Source organism: Ambystoma mexicanum, chromosome 3q (assembly GCF_040938575.1).
Source record: "Ambystoma mexicanum isolate Mex_15411 chromosome 3q, UKY_AmexF1_1, whole genome shotgun sequence".
Taxonomy (NCBI): Eukaryota; Metazoa; Chordata; class Amphibia; order Caudata; family Ambystomatidae; genus Ambystoma; species Ambystoma mexicanum.
Genome location: NC_090926.1, coordinates 228,114,251 through 228,130,304, shown reverse-complemented (window position 1 = coordinate 228,130,304; position 16,054 = coordinate 228,114,251). Strand labels below are relative to the sequence as shown.

The following is a 16,054-nucleotide window of genomic DNA, read 5'->3' as shown; positions in this document are numbered from 1 at the left end:
GAGTGGCCAATCACAGACAGGTATAAGTCAATATAAAAACATAAATTGCTTCTCTTTCAGCAGAGGATTCTGTGTGAAACTTGTCTAAAGGTCGCCCACTGTCATGGCGTGGATGGTAAACATGCATCAGGCCTACAACCTGCAACTTAGGTTTGTGGATGGAACACACTTTTAATCTGGCATTTTGCAATGAAAGATAACTACTCACCATGATGAGTCCAACTAGGAAGGCGATTGCTGCAGCTACTGCGATGCGCTTCTCCTCAAACCCCACCTGGGAGGTGCTGGTCGAGTTCAAGTCCACTGGTCTGGGAACCAGTTGCTCAACCACCGACCCTGTCATCAAACTCAAAATGGCAAACGTACCTGAGGACAAAAATGAGGCAGGAACAGGTGAGGGGGGCTTTCATTTCTAACTAGCATCTCAGAAGACAGGAGCCTGTTGCACATTCAACGTACCCATCGGGAGTTGAGGAGGAGATACATTCTCAGCATCTTTCAACTCCTCCACTCTACTTCATGACCGGTAGAATTGAAGGACCATTCTCTACCTCTTGGTTTTGAAGACTAATGGGTATTGGCTGAGTGGGGCCTTCCTATTGACTAATAGGCACACAGTGAAAGGATCTTGGAGGCGAGGATAGGTGGAAGTGCTTCAGGAAAGAGTCAAGGGCCTCATCATTCCTCACAGCAATTCTCAGCCTTCTAGAATGAGCTTTCCTGACATGTGTTGCCTCTTGGAAAATCAGCAGAGAAAGTGCTGCCCTCATCTTGCCATCTCACTTCTTATGGCATGAGAGAACATCACTATGCAACTCCTATCCCCATATGACTCTCAAGAAAAGTATCATCTGCTCCATCCTCTCTTCACCAACTCTCAGTAAACTTACTACCGAGCCTGTACCAAAAGAATTAGCACTCAATGCATACTCCATTATTGTGTTATGAGGGAAATAGTCCTTATGTTCAGGTGTTGTACAAAACCCCAAATTAGGAATCATCTCCTCCAAGCAACTCATTAGGTCTTTGGTGAGACAACCAAGACATCTGGCAATGTCCCCGACAGGCTCCATATTTTTCTCTTTTGCACCCCCTTCCTAACTCACCTACAATATTCACATAGCATCCAACCTTCACCCCAAACTGCTGTCATCTCTCCGTTGGCATGCTCCTCCAAAATGCACTTACCACAACTCTCAATATTCTCACACTACCATCCCTCGTGTCCAACATATCCACAGCATCTCGTCATACCATACATTTACCTCAACAGCATCTTGACCCACTGTGTCAACCCACAACCACCAAACTATCGCCTACTTACCAACCATTTGCACATCACCCATCTGAGAAATACCACACCACCATTGTACAGTGTTAATCTCACATTCTACTTTTACCCCATCAGAAGTGCCATGAGAACTGCCAACATTCACATACTGACGCCCTGCCTTCACTCCCTGTGCTTATTATTGTAACCAACAGCCTCCTGTACTGCTCCAACCTACTGAGTCAAGCTACTTGTGAGCTAAGCATCACCTTCAGTATTCCAACATTCTGGTCCTCTCATTCTACCTTCATCCATCACACAAGTCTGAATTTGGTAGCTCAGCTCTCCATCACATCCAACCCACCCAAGCAATATTCTAGGGATTCTGTACATGTACACACATCCAACACTAAAATACCCTACATCAAAATTGTGTATCACTGGGTCAACCAAGAGCGACCTTAACACCTGCTATTAACTCACGCGTTCCGCATAAGCATTACACATCTGATAGTGGACACCGTGATTACGCAACAGAACATGTACACACACTTTTACAACTGAGTATCATGGAAGCAGGGCCAGCCCTACCCAGGCATGCTTGAGCTGTGCACTCATTAGTGCTATGGAGTCACAGGGAAACCAAGAGCTAAACGCTAACACACCTTTGATGCAGGAAGTGTTTCCTTTATGAAGTTTCCATCCTTCTACTCTTCATCAGACCCCAGGCAGCTCCCTACTGGTTGATGTAAGGCTCTGTAAGGGACACAAGGTGGGATCTCCTCATTCCACCGTCATACCATGAATGAATTTCTCATATCGCGTGCAGCGAGTGAGCAGCAGGCCCCAGTATAAGAAGAGGCTGCACAGATCGGAGGCCACTTGGAGCTGGAAGAAGCCGGTGCACATATGTCTCCACATCAGGCAGCAATGGAGCAGCAATGGAGCAGGGAACTGCAGGAGCTTTCAAGGAAATTGTGGAGGCAAGTGAAAAGTTGGAACATGATTAAGGGCAGCCCTATGAACCTGTGACAATGCACATTGTATATGGTAACTGCTCCATACATATGAAGCATTACCTGACATTTCATGTCTTTTCTGGGGCATTTGAGGCTGTATTTGACAGGTGATGGAAACTCTTGATCACGTGAACGTGTTCCCTACATATGGTGGCTATAACCCGGATATGAGGCATCAACTGGCTTTGGAAGGCATTACTGATGAATGTAAAATAAATAAATAAATACATATATCACTGGCGATTTTGAGAGTGCACTTGGCATATGGCAGCACCTTGACATATGAACCAGCACAGTTCAAAATACATATGGTGGCATTCCCTTGACCATAAACAGTGTTCCTACTGGCCGCTGAAGGGGTATGGAAAGGGCATTGGGTGGGAACTCATCTTCCCACCCTCATACCATCGCCAACTTTCTCATAGGATATGAGGGTAAAGAGAAGAAGGCCCTAGTATAAGAAGCGCCCTTATGGATAGGAGCCGCCTGGGGGCTGAAAGTAGACACTGCTGTAGGTGTGTCTCTGGGGCAAGCAGCTGCTAGTGTAACAATGGGGTATTCAGTATGTGTATAGTATGATCACATTGGTTCATCCCAGCTCTTTTTTACTGACAATTTTGTACCGATTTTCTTAACGCAAAATGGAGGGGGGTGGGTTGGGTTGTCTGGGTAAGGAAATATGGGGTGGGGCTTGGTCGGGAGAGGGTGCGGGTTGCGGGAAGGGAGGCTGTCATGAAAAGTCAGGGAATAAAAGACGCAGAACCAACAATGAAGCAGGGAAGAGCATGGGCATTCAAGGGAAGCGTGGATGCGAGTGAGGAGTTGGGGCATGGCCGAGGGCAGCCCTGGGAACATGTGATGCCGCACATTCTGTATGCTGACTCTACCATGCATAGGAGGTATGAACTCGCGTTTGATGGCATTTCTTAGGCATATGAGGCTGCACTTGACAGGTCATAGAAGCATGAGAACTTGCAAAGTTGCACCTTATATATGGTCACTGCACGGTGCATCTGAGCAATTAACTACCATTGGGTGACAACACTGTGGCATTCAAGACTCCATGTGTTACAGGATAGCAGACCAAGCCATAGGGAGCCATCACTGGCATAACATGGCAAGACTGTGGCGTTTGAAGCTGCATTTAGTGCACGGTGACATGACATGCATGTGTCAAACTGTGCCTTAAATATTAGGATTATACCTGGCATGTGAGGCTATGACTGGTACCAGCTAGAAGCAACGGGCCATATGCATCTGTGATGATATCGGTTCTGCTGGGGAAGTGCCACTACCTTTTGTAATGTCTGACCTTCCAGAGAGAACATGATCACGCGGAGAAAGACACACAGCTCTCTGTTGCCCTCACAGAAAGAAAAAAAAATACTTACAATGGCATAGCACTTGCTATGCAGAGATTTTAAACCTGGCCACTTGGGGCAAACAGACCCACACTAAAATCCACACAGATGTCAAGGAAGGTCTAAAGACATGCCAAATCTGAGAAGACACAACACAAAGATGAGAAAAAAAGCATTCCATTTGCCTCCTCCAGAATGTCACAGTTGTGTGTATTGGAAGCTTGTGGACCCTGACACCATGAGCAAACAAGCTCACACTAACGTTCACATTCAGGTTTTGCAGAGGGTTCAAAGTCGGACCACCATGCGGTAGCAAGGCACATCCCCCAAGCAATCCAGGGTGCTAGGGAAGGCTGTAAGCCTGCGCCCTATAACCACTGTGAGCAGGTGATTATCGCACCCGCCCATACAGCCATCAATACCAAGAGGCCATGAAAATGGAGACAGTTGCGCTCTGCAAATGCTGCGTAGCACATCACTCTAGGCCCACGCTTCTTCCGAAGGTGCGCCTCGTCACAACAAGGATAAATGGGCTGGCGTTAACATTCTGCTGTTGTCAAGAGATCATGAGGAATGCGAGTCTAAAATGATGATGAAACCAGTGCTTACACCCCTATATATAACGTGGAATTCATAATCCATAACTATATTGTTCAGCCAAAAAATGCTCCCTGGCCACGATGTAGGCATTTGGTTATCCTCTTTAGTAGGTGTGGGTGAAAGTAATGGAATGGAATATTTCACTTTGCTCGGCTTCCACGCCCAGAGTGGAATTTCAAGAATTATGGTCCAATTTCTGTCAGGAGGGAGTGTGGGGATCAAAACTGGGCCTTGATTAGCTGGAATGCACAGCATTCCAGCCAGTCAGAGTGGCCGAAGTGCTCTGTCCTATTGATTGGCTGGAACATCAAACATGCTGGCCAATCAGGGTGTGCAGAATGTTACAACCCTTACATTGTTGTAGTATCTGTGTGCCTTTATTGTAGCAATAAACTCCGCTAAGGGGTGTGTGCAGGGCCGGTAACAGGCCCACCAGCCCAGGCCTGGGTAGGGCACTGTAGGTACACCCTGAGCGTGGGTGATTGCTATTGGGGTGCAAATAGTTTCGTTTAAAAAATAAGAATAATATGGCTGCTGCCATAGGAAAAGGGACCTAGTCCTTTTCCATTCCCATGGTGGCGCCGCAGGCGGGAGGAGGGCCGGGACCGGAGCACAAAGGTTCGGTCCAGCGGGGAAGTGGCAGGGGTTTGGAAAAGGGTGTGGGATATTTTTGGGGGGTGGGGGAGAGGGTGGGGACATGTGGAGGCAACTGGGAGAGGCTGCCTGTTGCCTCCCCACAATCAAGATGGAGCCACCCAGGGAAGTGCCTCAGGTGGCTGGACACATCGGGCGGTACACAGTGGGGGTCATTCCGAGTAGGGCGGTAAAGTTTAACGGTCACCGTTAACGAGACCGGTGCCGTTAAACCCTTACCGCCCTATTCCGAGTGCCCTTTGTGGGTTGGTACTTAACGCCTGCTTTTTGCAGGCGTTAAAAAACCAACCCACAAAGGGACCTAGGAGCTAATTACGGCACCGTAATTTACGGTGCCGTAATTAGCGCCTTCCCCATTCCCATTGAGCCTTATGGGGCAAAAATGCGAATGGGGAAGGGCCCTTGGTGAATGGGGAATTACCGACCCCGCCAACCTTGGAATGGGGCGGTAATTCCGCCATTCTCCATGGCAGAGTCGGAAAGATAACGGCGTCAACCAAGGCGCTAATAGCGCCTTGGTTAACGCCAGGGTCGGAATGAGGCCCAGTGTGTTATTGCCCACTGTTCCAGCCACCTGAATGGCTGGACACCCTTTCCTGGGTGTGAATGGGTGGTATTTTTGGCTTTGCAGATTCCAATCTCAGAGGCCGATGGGTGGCAACATTCCAATTTTGTACTGCTGCGAAATGGCAGAACGGACAAATAGTGTGTCCAATCCACCATTCTTATTTTTTGTAATAATGGTACATTTTTCTCTTGCCCTTCTGAATACGGATCATCATTAAAAAATATATAAAAATATCAAGCATCCTTACCAGTGGACACGTGTCGCCCAGTCCCAAAGATCATGTACAGCACCACGGGGAAGAAGGACGTGTAGAGGCCGTAGATGGGTGCCACGGAGGTCAGAAGAGCGAATGCCATCCCTGAGGAAACATTCAAAGAAAGACTTGAGCTTAAGTTCTGCTCACCAGACTGGTAGATGGTGCAAGAGTCAGAAATCACTGTATCACCCCATGGGCCTGATTCACAGAAAGGTTTTATAATGGTACAACCTTATTGTAAAACGCTCTGGGAATCAAGCCCTACGATGGGAGCACCACAATGTATACCACCTTTTAGTCTTAGAGGAGTAATACACCTGTAAAGGCAAGTTTGGCCTTGTGTGCTATTGCCCTTCCTTCCCCTTGTCCCATCTTGAAAATCCTGCTCGATCCACAGCCCACATTCCCTCCAGCTGACATTCAAGCTCGCAGTGCCCTCCAAAATGCTAAGACAAGCTTCATTTAAATAAAAGGTGAACGATGGACACAGGTGTTCAAACTAATCCATCTTGGATAAGCTAAAATTGGCACACAGGCAAGTATACTGTGAACATGCCTGTTCCGACTGAAAGGGTGACACCTGCCAGCCTTAGGCCCCCTCAGTAAACATCATGAAGTCTAAAGTATGATGACGATGTGGACGACTCGACGCACGGCTGTCTCAAACCCTGCCCAGTATGACCGACTCCCCATCAGCCCTACTCCAAGGAAGAGGATTATTGAGAAAGTCCACAAACAGAATAATACAATGAAGTGTGCTCTGTGAAATTCTGGCTCATACACCGTCCACCCCCATACCACCCCTATCCTGAAACTCTAAAACAGCAGTTTACAAATCATTCTAATACGTTGTATTCCAAACTAAAATGTAGACAATAGACAATAAAAAAACAGGGAACACTTAATATAAAAAAACAGCAAAAAATCTGTTAATTGATCACAAAGTGCTGATATCAGTAAGCATCATGCAAACGCTACTGTCATCTATTCCACAACTACACTTTATCCAGTCTCAATCCCTAAAGAGCATAGATCACTGCAACAGTCTAATGACAGTACATAGATTGACCTATTGCAGGACCCGCTTAATGATCCTTTGTCAATGTCTTAAACAAAGTCTTATGATCACGCTTGACATCCTCCACATGACACGTTTCTGTTCATAACTCTACTACTGCACGACCATTCATCAGGGAAATGAATGTTGACTCGTACATGCAATGATGGACCACCATCTGCATTTGTTAGGACCAGAGGAGTTTCCCTTCTCATGGCTCTAAAGGGGGAGTGAGGGGCCTTTGCCCTAGAACAACTATCCTTGGAATATGAGGTAGGCTTATAACCTCCACATACCATAATATTTCAATGTATACCTTTTACTTCTTTGTGTCTTCGTAACCTTATAGTATTGGTCTATAGTTCATTGAATGAATTGCATTAAATGAATTGTGAGGTGGTAGGAGTAATAGACGGACACAAAGGTGGTATGATGATTATCATAGAATTTTTTTCTCAAAATAAAAGGGGGTAAATTGGTAGAAATCCTAGCTTTCCCTACTTCTAAGAGGGGTTTCCCTGCCTCAACAAAACTAACTATAACTAATGAAACTATGGATGTCAGAATGTCCACAATTTAAATTCATTGTTCTGAGTACAAATCCTAACCTATTCCTCACAGCTAAACTTAAGAAACCGTGAAAAGGGTAAATGGCTCTTGACTGTCGGCCTGCCGCCCGACCTTGGAACTAAAACACCAAAGTTCCATAAAGGTGCAAAAAGTAAATATAAGTTCCACTGGACTCAAGGGGTTGACTCCCTTCCCCCAGAGTCCTTTGAAGAATACGCAAGGTCGTTTTCTAGGGCAGTACCAGCCAGCTAGGTACTGCAACAATGTTATTTATCTTGGTATAGCCCCAAACTGCGAAGCTTTCTCTTTCTCAGTTACTGCGGGCCTCAAGCCCTGTTCTCTGTACCCTTCCTCTTGGTCCACTCCCCTGCCAAGTGGGATTCACCACACTCTTGTTTTTCCAATCCGGTTTCTCTGGTTTCACTTGGACCCACAGCCTTGGTTTTACTCTCCTGCCAAGGTCTTCGAGTGCCAGTCACATATGCAAACTTCGGATTCCCCTTTGATAGCACTTGTGGGGCACTTCCCCAATAAGGCTTCCAGACTCCCTTCTCTTGTCTGCTCACAATGTCTTTATTCTAAAATCTCTCTCCGTTCCACAGCCCTGGTTTACTCTCATGCCAAGGTCTGTGAAGGTTATGTGTTCCCACAAAGTTCATGTTCCCCCTTACTGTTAGTCAGGGCATGCTGTCCCAGCACCCTTTCTCTAGGTTCTTTTGCTTTCGCCTCACTTCTGTCCATAGCCCTGATTTACTCTCCTGCCAAGGTCTGTGTGTATCCCTTCTGTCTGCCAGTCAGGATATGTCTTTCGGATGTGGGTCCCAGACCCCTTTCTCCTTATCACCCTTTCCTAGTGATTTTTTCTCTTTTACTTTGTTTCCTACTCCACGTATTCTCTGGATCTCCCCAACTGCCAGCGTAGTTACCTTGATACTTGTAGGGCCTTGGCTGTCTGTCTCCTATGGTTGGATTGTCTCCCAAGCGCTTCGCAGGTCTCCCAGTTGCAGCGGTATCTTTCCCGGTCGCTCACAGAGTTCCCCTGCAGTTTTCCGATGCTTTGAGGACATCATAGCAGCTCTGATTCCCAGCGGGCAGGTTTTCTACTCTCTAGTTTGCTTCCCACTTCCTGCGCCTTCCATGGGTCTGCTTCACTCTGGCACACTGTGGGCTTCTTTTCCTTGTGGATCTTGCCGGCTCCTGCCAAACTCTCGGTCTGCATCGAGTGGAGACAGTAGACGCGCTTGTTCTGTTTGCTTTCTGTCTTTAAATGACAGCTGGCCAATCACGTTGCTGCAAAGGCTCGATTGTATGCCGGCATTCAGGTTGGTGATCCTCATTACCCGTCGCCTCTTCCTCATCCCAGTGGTTTCTATCGGAGAAGTCTTGCCAAAGCACATCCAAAGCACATCGGGACATTATGTATTTGGAAATGGAAAAGGTATTAAGGGAAGGTTGGTGGGTCAAGGGGATACTGCATTCTCCCAAGTTCACCACTGTTCTCGATGGGGTCGCTTCTCCCCATGAGATCCTCCCACTGAGCACCACCACCAGGGGAACTCTTGGGTAGCGGCCTCAACTCCCTGGTCTCATGGGAAGGGGCCCTCCGTCTGAAGCTGTGACGAGACCCCAGGATTCGTCACAGAAGTTATTCATCAAATGTCGTCTGTTTAAAAACTAGACCCATTTTCTGCTCCATTTGAAGTTTACCTTCCATAATCCTTCTACATAACTGAAATCCGTTTCATGACTGGTTTTTCTCTGTTTTGGCCAGCAGTGAGTGGTTAGAAGAACTAGGACCACACCATAAGAGGCAGTATTTCAGAGAGAGAAATTAAGTTTATTATTGCTTATAGAAGTGGCTGGCAAAAGTCCTCTCTCTCTGGCAATACCGGTATTGGTTTTTTGTTCATTAGAAATTGCACACAGGCCAGGCTGCCACTGCTTGCAGAGGGGTACACTGGATTTGATGTTCTCTAGCAAGACTACCAGGCCCACCACTATTATGTACAGAGTGAGTCTGGGCATTCGGCCTGACCTACAAATAAATCACAACACAGTGGCAGGATTGTCAGCAGGACTGGCTGGGTGACATTTAAAGAAATATTGTGGCGGTGGATGGCATATTCCAGAAATCAGGTTTCCACCATTCAGTGCCACTTTTTTTCTCTGAGTTGTCTATATTGTTAGTGGTAGAAATGTAATTTCCATATATAAAGGCCTCGAAATTGTCAAAATTGTGCATTATGTCCATTGGTGCATGAAATTTGCATGGGCATTTCGGTTGTTGTGGCGTCAGTTTTGGCACACAGAATCCCCTTTTTACAGGGAAAAGAGTACAAGCAAAATATTAGGCAAATGTTTCCAAATTCGGTAAACCAGCTGTAAATACACCCTCCTCTACATTTTCAGGGTTAATTCCAAACTCTTGGTTGGGGGGCTCTAACGAAAAACAAAACAATATTTGGGGTTGGGGCATACAATGCGTCTGACAAGACCTCAGAATAGCAAGCAACTAAGGAACATTTAAAAGACACGTGAAAGAAAGAGAGTGAGAGAGAGCTCTACATCAGCTTATTAAATGCCCAGTACAGCAAGAGAAATTTAAAATGATATATTGGGGGTGTGGCCAGGTGCCGTATGAGATAGCCACAACTCCAACTTCTTTATTGAATTATGCCCTGAAAGGTACTTTGTCACATATTTAAAGATTACATTACATTATCTTCTTTCCACAAAGGTGGTTTTTGCATCCTATCGCTTGCTGAGAGATGAATTTATAAGAGAATACTTCTCATTTTCAACATGATTCTCTCATCTGGATCTAATCAAACAATAGTTGAGAACTACATGTGGGAAATAACGTTTTATTTGAACACTCTGTCATCTATTGATTGGAACTCCTAAGAGGTGCTGGGGTAATAGCGACATCTTGTGATTGCTTTGCCTCTATCTTCAAGCATCATATTGTTGATATGCTGTGCTCTTACACATCTAGCCACAATAATGAAAGGGAAGTAGTGGTTAGGACCTAGAGTGTGACATAAGTGTTTCCTAGTTACTCTGATTTGCCCCTCACTATGGCTTCACCAAAAGGCCAAGCAAAAAGCTCTGCTAATAAAGAAGCTTCTGCACCAGTGGCAGCCACTTTAAAAAGGCCAAAAGTGACTCCCTGCCTCCTGTTCAAACACTGTTGGAATCTAATATGGAGACTCTTTTATTAGAAATAAACCCTTCAGAGGAACTCCTGGATGAGCGATGGGCGGATTTTGAAAACAGAATGGAAGAGGTTGAGAGAAGAGTTAGTGTTGCTGAAGACGTTGCCACTCAAGTTGTTCATTTGGAACAACTCGAAGCAAAACGAGGATTTGGAAAATAGAAATTGTAGCAATAACCTCCACATATTTGGCTTTCCGAAGGGAGTTGAGGGGGATGATGTTGTTCTCTTTCTCAAGAAAACCCTGCCTCACATTCTGAATCTGCATTCTTCCATTGTCCTTAATATACAGAGTCACACAAGAAGAAAAATGCGAAAAGAACAATAATCATTTTGCTTCTTGAATATACACAACTTTAACTGATTATGCAGAAGACAAAGGGAATTGAACATCTGGTTTGAAATGGTCACAAAACTTTTATCTCACATAGTGTGTCTAAGGCTTCGGCCCAGCAGAGGAAAGAGCTGCTCTCCTATCGACCTGCGCTCAAGCAACTGAATGCGAGATATGGCCTGATCCATCCCTGCACTTATAGAGTCACCATCAATGGCAACACTTCTTTATTTGAGGATCCAGCTGATCTAAAGAATGTTATAAGACTACAAAAGATGGAGGCAATGGATACCTGAACCACCAGTCACATATATTTTTTCTTTTTCTTCTTCTCGGTATCAACCACTTGATCCATTATAATATGAAATTTCTCTGGAACAGTTATGCTCAAGAACTATGTGGAATGGGCAAGTTTCTTGTTTACTTGCTGTTTTGTCCTTCTATGGAATGTGCCTACACTCCCTTTTTGTACATGAAATTGCAATTCTGACATTCAAACTTTTTCTTTTTGTTATATCTCCCCTTCATATACATTTTGAGTGGGGTTGTCGTCAGCACTGTAACGTCACAAGTTTTCATTTTTTAACACCCTGTTGTCAGGTTCAGCAATGTTTGCTCTCATTTTTTCTTCTTTTTTGGTGTTTTTCTTCCCATTTCTACAGTTTTTGACAACCTAAGTGAAAATACCTTTGATTTGGTGTATATTAGCTATTGGCTATACAGAAATGATCTTGATTGGAAACGGGTTTTTAAGTGTTTATTCATTGTTGAAATAATGTTTTTGCCTCTCTCATCTATCATTGCAAGAATCCATGAAATTGTAAAGAATTCGGGTGGTTGCTGTATTGGCTAGTCAAGCAGACGGTAAACATAATGGTGTGGCCATTTTTATTAAAAAGGGCATTAATGATTAGATCCTACATAAAAATACAGACTCTAAAGGCAGATGGGTCTTAGCTAAATTATCGATTGACTCTCAGATTTTTTGATTCTTAATATTAATGGGTGTTACGCTCACCTCGTCTCTGCTGGGACGTTGGGGCATGGTTGGAGCTCTCCCTCGATTTGGCTCCCCTGGATAGACTCTCTCCCGCAGCTGCTGCTGGGCCTGCTATTCTGGACGCAGGTATTGCCCCTGAGAGAAAATGGGAGGGAATGAGAATGGCGTGGTGGTGTCTTGAATTCCCTCGACCCTCTCGTGCCAAAATGAAGTGCGCAAGCGTTTTCCCATGCAAGCTCACCCGTGGTATGTAACGCTGAGCTCTCCGTCCTGCTTCCTGTTGCAGGCGAGTGTAGAGTGGACATAGTTGCTTCACTAGTCCATGGAAGTGGTGATCCAGACCGGCTGCGACCAATCCACTTAGAAGGTAAGTCTTTTGATTATGATTAATGTTCGTTTTATTATAATGTATTTTGCCTTGATTATTAATAGTCCTTCTTGCAATGTCTTATCTCTTTCCGAATAGGTGTGAAGATGGCAGATCTGAGTCGCAGAGTGAGTGCGGGTATTCCCTTGAGGATGATGGAGCTCCCGAATTAGCTGGTAAGTTAGCCTTTATAATGGAACTCTAGACTCAGGTATGGTGCGGCCAAGCGTTCAATTTTTAATATGGTTGCTAACCTGTTGTGTTCTTTTTCCCTTGCAGGAGAAGACTGGCGGTGTAGAGCGGAGTCTGGATGCTCGGGAGCAGCTCTGCGGCTGCAAGATGAAGGTACCGCGAAGTTGAAGAAAAGAAGTGGAGCTCCCGTGTTGCTGGACGCCCGGATCAGGTGAGGAAAGGCTCCGACTCCGATAGAGATGGGATGCAGGTAAGATGCGCGCACAGCGATGGAGCGGCTGGAATCAGGTATGGTGCGCCTTCAGCGATGGAGTACCTGGAATCAGGTAAGATTCGCCTTCAGCGATGGAGTGGCTGGAATCAGGTAAGGTGCTCCTTCAGCAATGGAGTTGCTGGAATCTGGTAAGATGCGTCTTCCGCGATGCAGTAGCGGGATTCAGGTAAGATGGTCTTCAGCGATGGAGCAGCTGGAATCAAGTGGATGCACGAAGAGATGAAGAACAGGTAAGGACAGCGGTAAGCGTTACACTGCTTGAAGCAGAATAACGCAAAGCTGAGGCATGTGGGTGGGTTGGCCTTAAATAGGCTGGCCCTGGCCCCTCCCTTTGGCCTCGCCTTGTGGCTCTACCTTGCCCCTCCCAGGGACTCTTGCATGTGCCTTCCAATGATGGTCTATGGCGACGCCCGGCCCTGATGCAGGTGCCCTAGGCACAGAGTGTGCAAAGCACACTTTTCCATGAGCCTGGCGCCAGAGGCGCCAGGACTGGGTCCATTTGGACCCTGGGGGTGAGGAAGGCCTGGACCCTTGTCCAATGACCATGACAGCAGTGCCCACAAATCCCGACCCTAGCTTCTGGATTGATTTGAAATAAATGATTCTACAATCATACTTCCCTAACTTTGTGGGGACTTTTATATTATTATAGACCCTTTTCTAAATAGAAGAAGCTCATGTCAATTTAAAAATAGCAAATTATACACTCAATTTACAAGATGTTTATCGGAAATTCATGTTTTTGACTCATGCACATTTTCGCACCCTACAGCTTTGGATTTCATCTTTCCCTCCCACAGAATTCACTATTGCAAATCCTTACTACATGCACTAATTGACTCCACTTTGGAATGCTCAGTAATATCAGATCATTCTCCTGTATTAACACATTTGGAATTGGGATGCTTTAGTGCATAAGTAGATGGACATTTAATAAATCATTACTTGAAGATATTCATTTTGAAAAATCTTTTCTTGACTTTCACAAGTTCTTCTTTCAAATCAATAAAGCTGATGACACATCTCCAGCCAATAACTGGGATGCTTATAAAGCAGCCTTGTGGGGACATATTATCTCATATGAAGCCACGAAAAAGAAGGAGGTTAAAAAAGATCTGGATGTTCTTCACAGTCAACTGAGGGACTTAGAGAAGAAATACAATACAAAAGTGAACAATTTTATTTTTAAAGAGATCCCTGCTCTTCATTTCACTATTAATAATAAATTGACGGAGCTAGCTTGCAGTGTTGTACTAAAATGTAAGTCCAAAATGTATCAATCATCTAACAAAGCAGGTTAAGGTCTAGCCTCATGTGTCAATGTCAAAAAAGAAAGATCTAGACTATCTGCAATAAAGAATGACTTAGGAAAAGAAGTATCCTCTGATGTGGATATTTTGAATGTTTTTACCAATTTTCATGTGAAATTCGATTCCTCAAACCATTTACACTCTAATATCGACTTTACTTTATTTTTGTGATTGTTTAAAACGTAATCATCCAGTGGACATTGATTTAAGTAATCTTAATTACCCTATTCATGTGAAAGAAATCTCCAAAGCCATTAATGACCTTAAGAAAGGTAACGCTCCTGGGCCCGATGGGTTTTCTATGGATTCTCTTGCAAATGTTTCTCTTACCCTCACACCAAAACTGGACTTTCTATACAATTCTTTTTCAAGTATTGGTAAGTCATCGGGCTCCTTTACTGAAGCTCTTCTGATCCTTTTTCCCAAACATAATGAAGACAATATGAATTACCCAAACATGATAGACCAATTTCATAAATCAATTCTGATTGTAAAACGTTTGCAAAGATTTTAGCCAATAGAAAGAATCATTCACTCATAAATTAATTAAACCTGATCAAGTAGGATTTGTTAAAGGAAAAATTATTTCAGCTAACACTAGACTTTTTAGGAATCTTGTTCACTTTATAAATAGAAATAACCATCCAAAAAACAGCTACATAGCGGTAGCATTTGATGCTGAAAAAGCATGGGTTTAGAATGGGATTTTTTATTTCAAGCTTTAAAGTGGCATGGTATGGGTTGGAAATGGTTACATTCATTTGGTTAAACTTCTATATTCTGACTCAAAGGCATCTATATTTATCAATGGACAATTGTCTCCCTGAATTTCCCTTCATAGAGGTACAAGACAAGGCTGTCTCCTCGCCCCTATTTTATTTGTTGTGGACCTTCCTTAAGCCCCTATTTGAATTAATAAAGATATTGTAGGCATTATTTGTGGCAATTCTGAATTCAAACTTTCTGCATGCTGATGGCATATTCATTTTTCTGTAAAATCCAAGCACAACACTCCCTCATTTACTAAATACGATAGATTCTTTCGCTAATTTCTCAGGGTTTAAGTTAAATAAAGACAAGTTTGCGTTCCCTCCACTCAATATTTATTGTCTAAAACAAGATTTAACTCATTTAGGCCTTAGTTTTTGTCCAGTATCTATTACATATTTGGGTATTTCAATTTCTCCCTCGCTTTCTCAAATGGATATGATAATCTGCAAAGCTTGCAACTTAACTTATTTGAATCTGTTGCCTTATGGTCCCAGTTATTCCTTTCATGGTGGGTAATATTAGAGACCATCAAAATAATGTTCACACGAGTAATATTATACTATTTACAAATGCTGCATATCCCTTTACCATCCTCCTTTTTCAGATCTATTAATAAGATACTTTTTGATTTCCTATGGTGTCTTAAGAAAAATAAAATAATTGCTTGTAGTAAACTTAAAAATGCATAAGCTTGCGATTGTGTAGGTTTCCCAGACTTTAAGGATTACCATAGAGCCTTTGTTCTAAAACAAGCCAAAAATTGTTTTTCATTTTTTGAAATCATTAATGTACCTACTTAGTTGACGGTTGAAAAATATCTTTGTTACCATTTGACGTCAAGGATACCATCTATTTAATGGATATAAGGCGGGTTTCTCCAAAACAATATATCTTACTATTTCATACTTGAGGAATTTCCTCATCCATTAAACTAACATACCTACCAAGGCACTTTCTCCATACATATCGTGCAATAAAAAACATAACTGTAAATGATAGCCCTATTTTATGGAAAGCTTGGATTAATAAAGGAGTTAGAGTTATCAATAAGATAATTACGGGTGGCGACATCCTTACTACAGAAACATTTAAAACCAAATGTTAATTGTCAAGATTTGCTACCAGTCAATATCTTAGTTTAATAAATGTGTGATTGGACTCCAAGAGCAGGAATGATACGCATAACTTGGTTGTTGATCCTATTAGATTATGCTTCATGGAGTACCTTGATGTCCTT

The 16,054-nt window shown here is 43.8% G+C and overlaps 1 protein-coding gene across 1 annotated transcript in view; it reads right to left on the bottom strand.

Annotated features, from left to right (window-relative positions):
• The window catches only part of LOC138582358 (solute carrier family 26 member 10-like), a 170,816-nt gene that overhangs the window by 135,543 nt on the left and 19,219 nt on the right, over window positions 1-16,054 (bottom strand). Inside the window, exons 2-3 of the mRNA XM_069653608.1 lie at window positions 5,720-5,830; window positions 209-366 (exon numbers count right to left, since the gene is read on the bottom strand). Of these exons, the coding sequence (XP_069509709.1) occupies window positions 209-366; window positions 5,720-5,830 (269 nt within the window). The remainder of the gene's footprint in view (window positions 1-208; window positions 367-5,719; window positions 5,831-16,054) is intronic.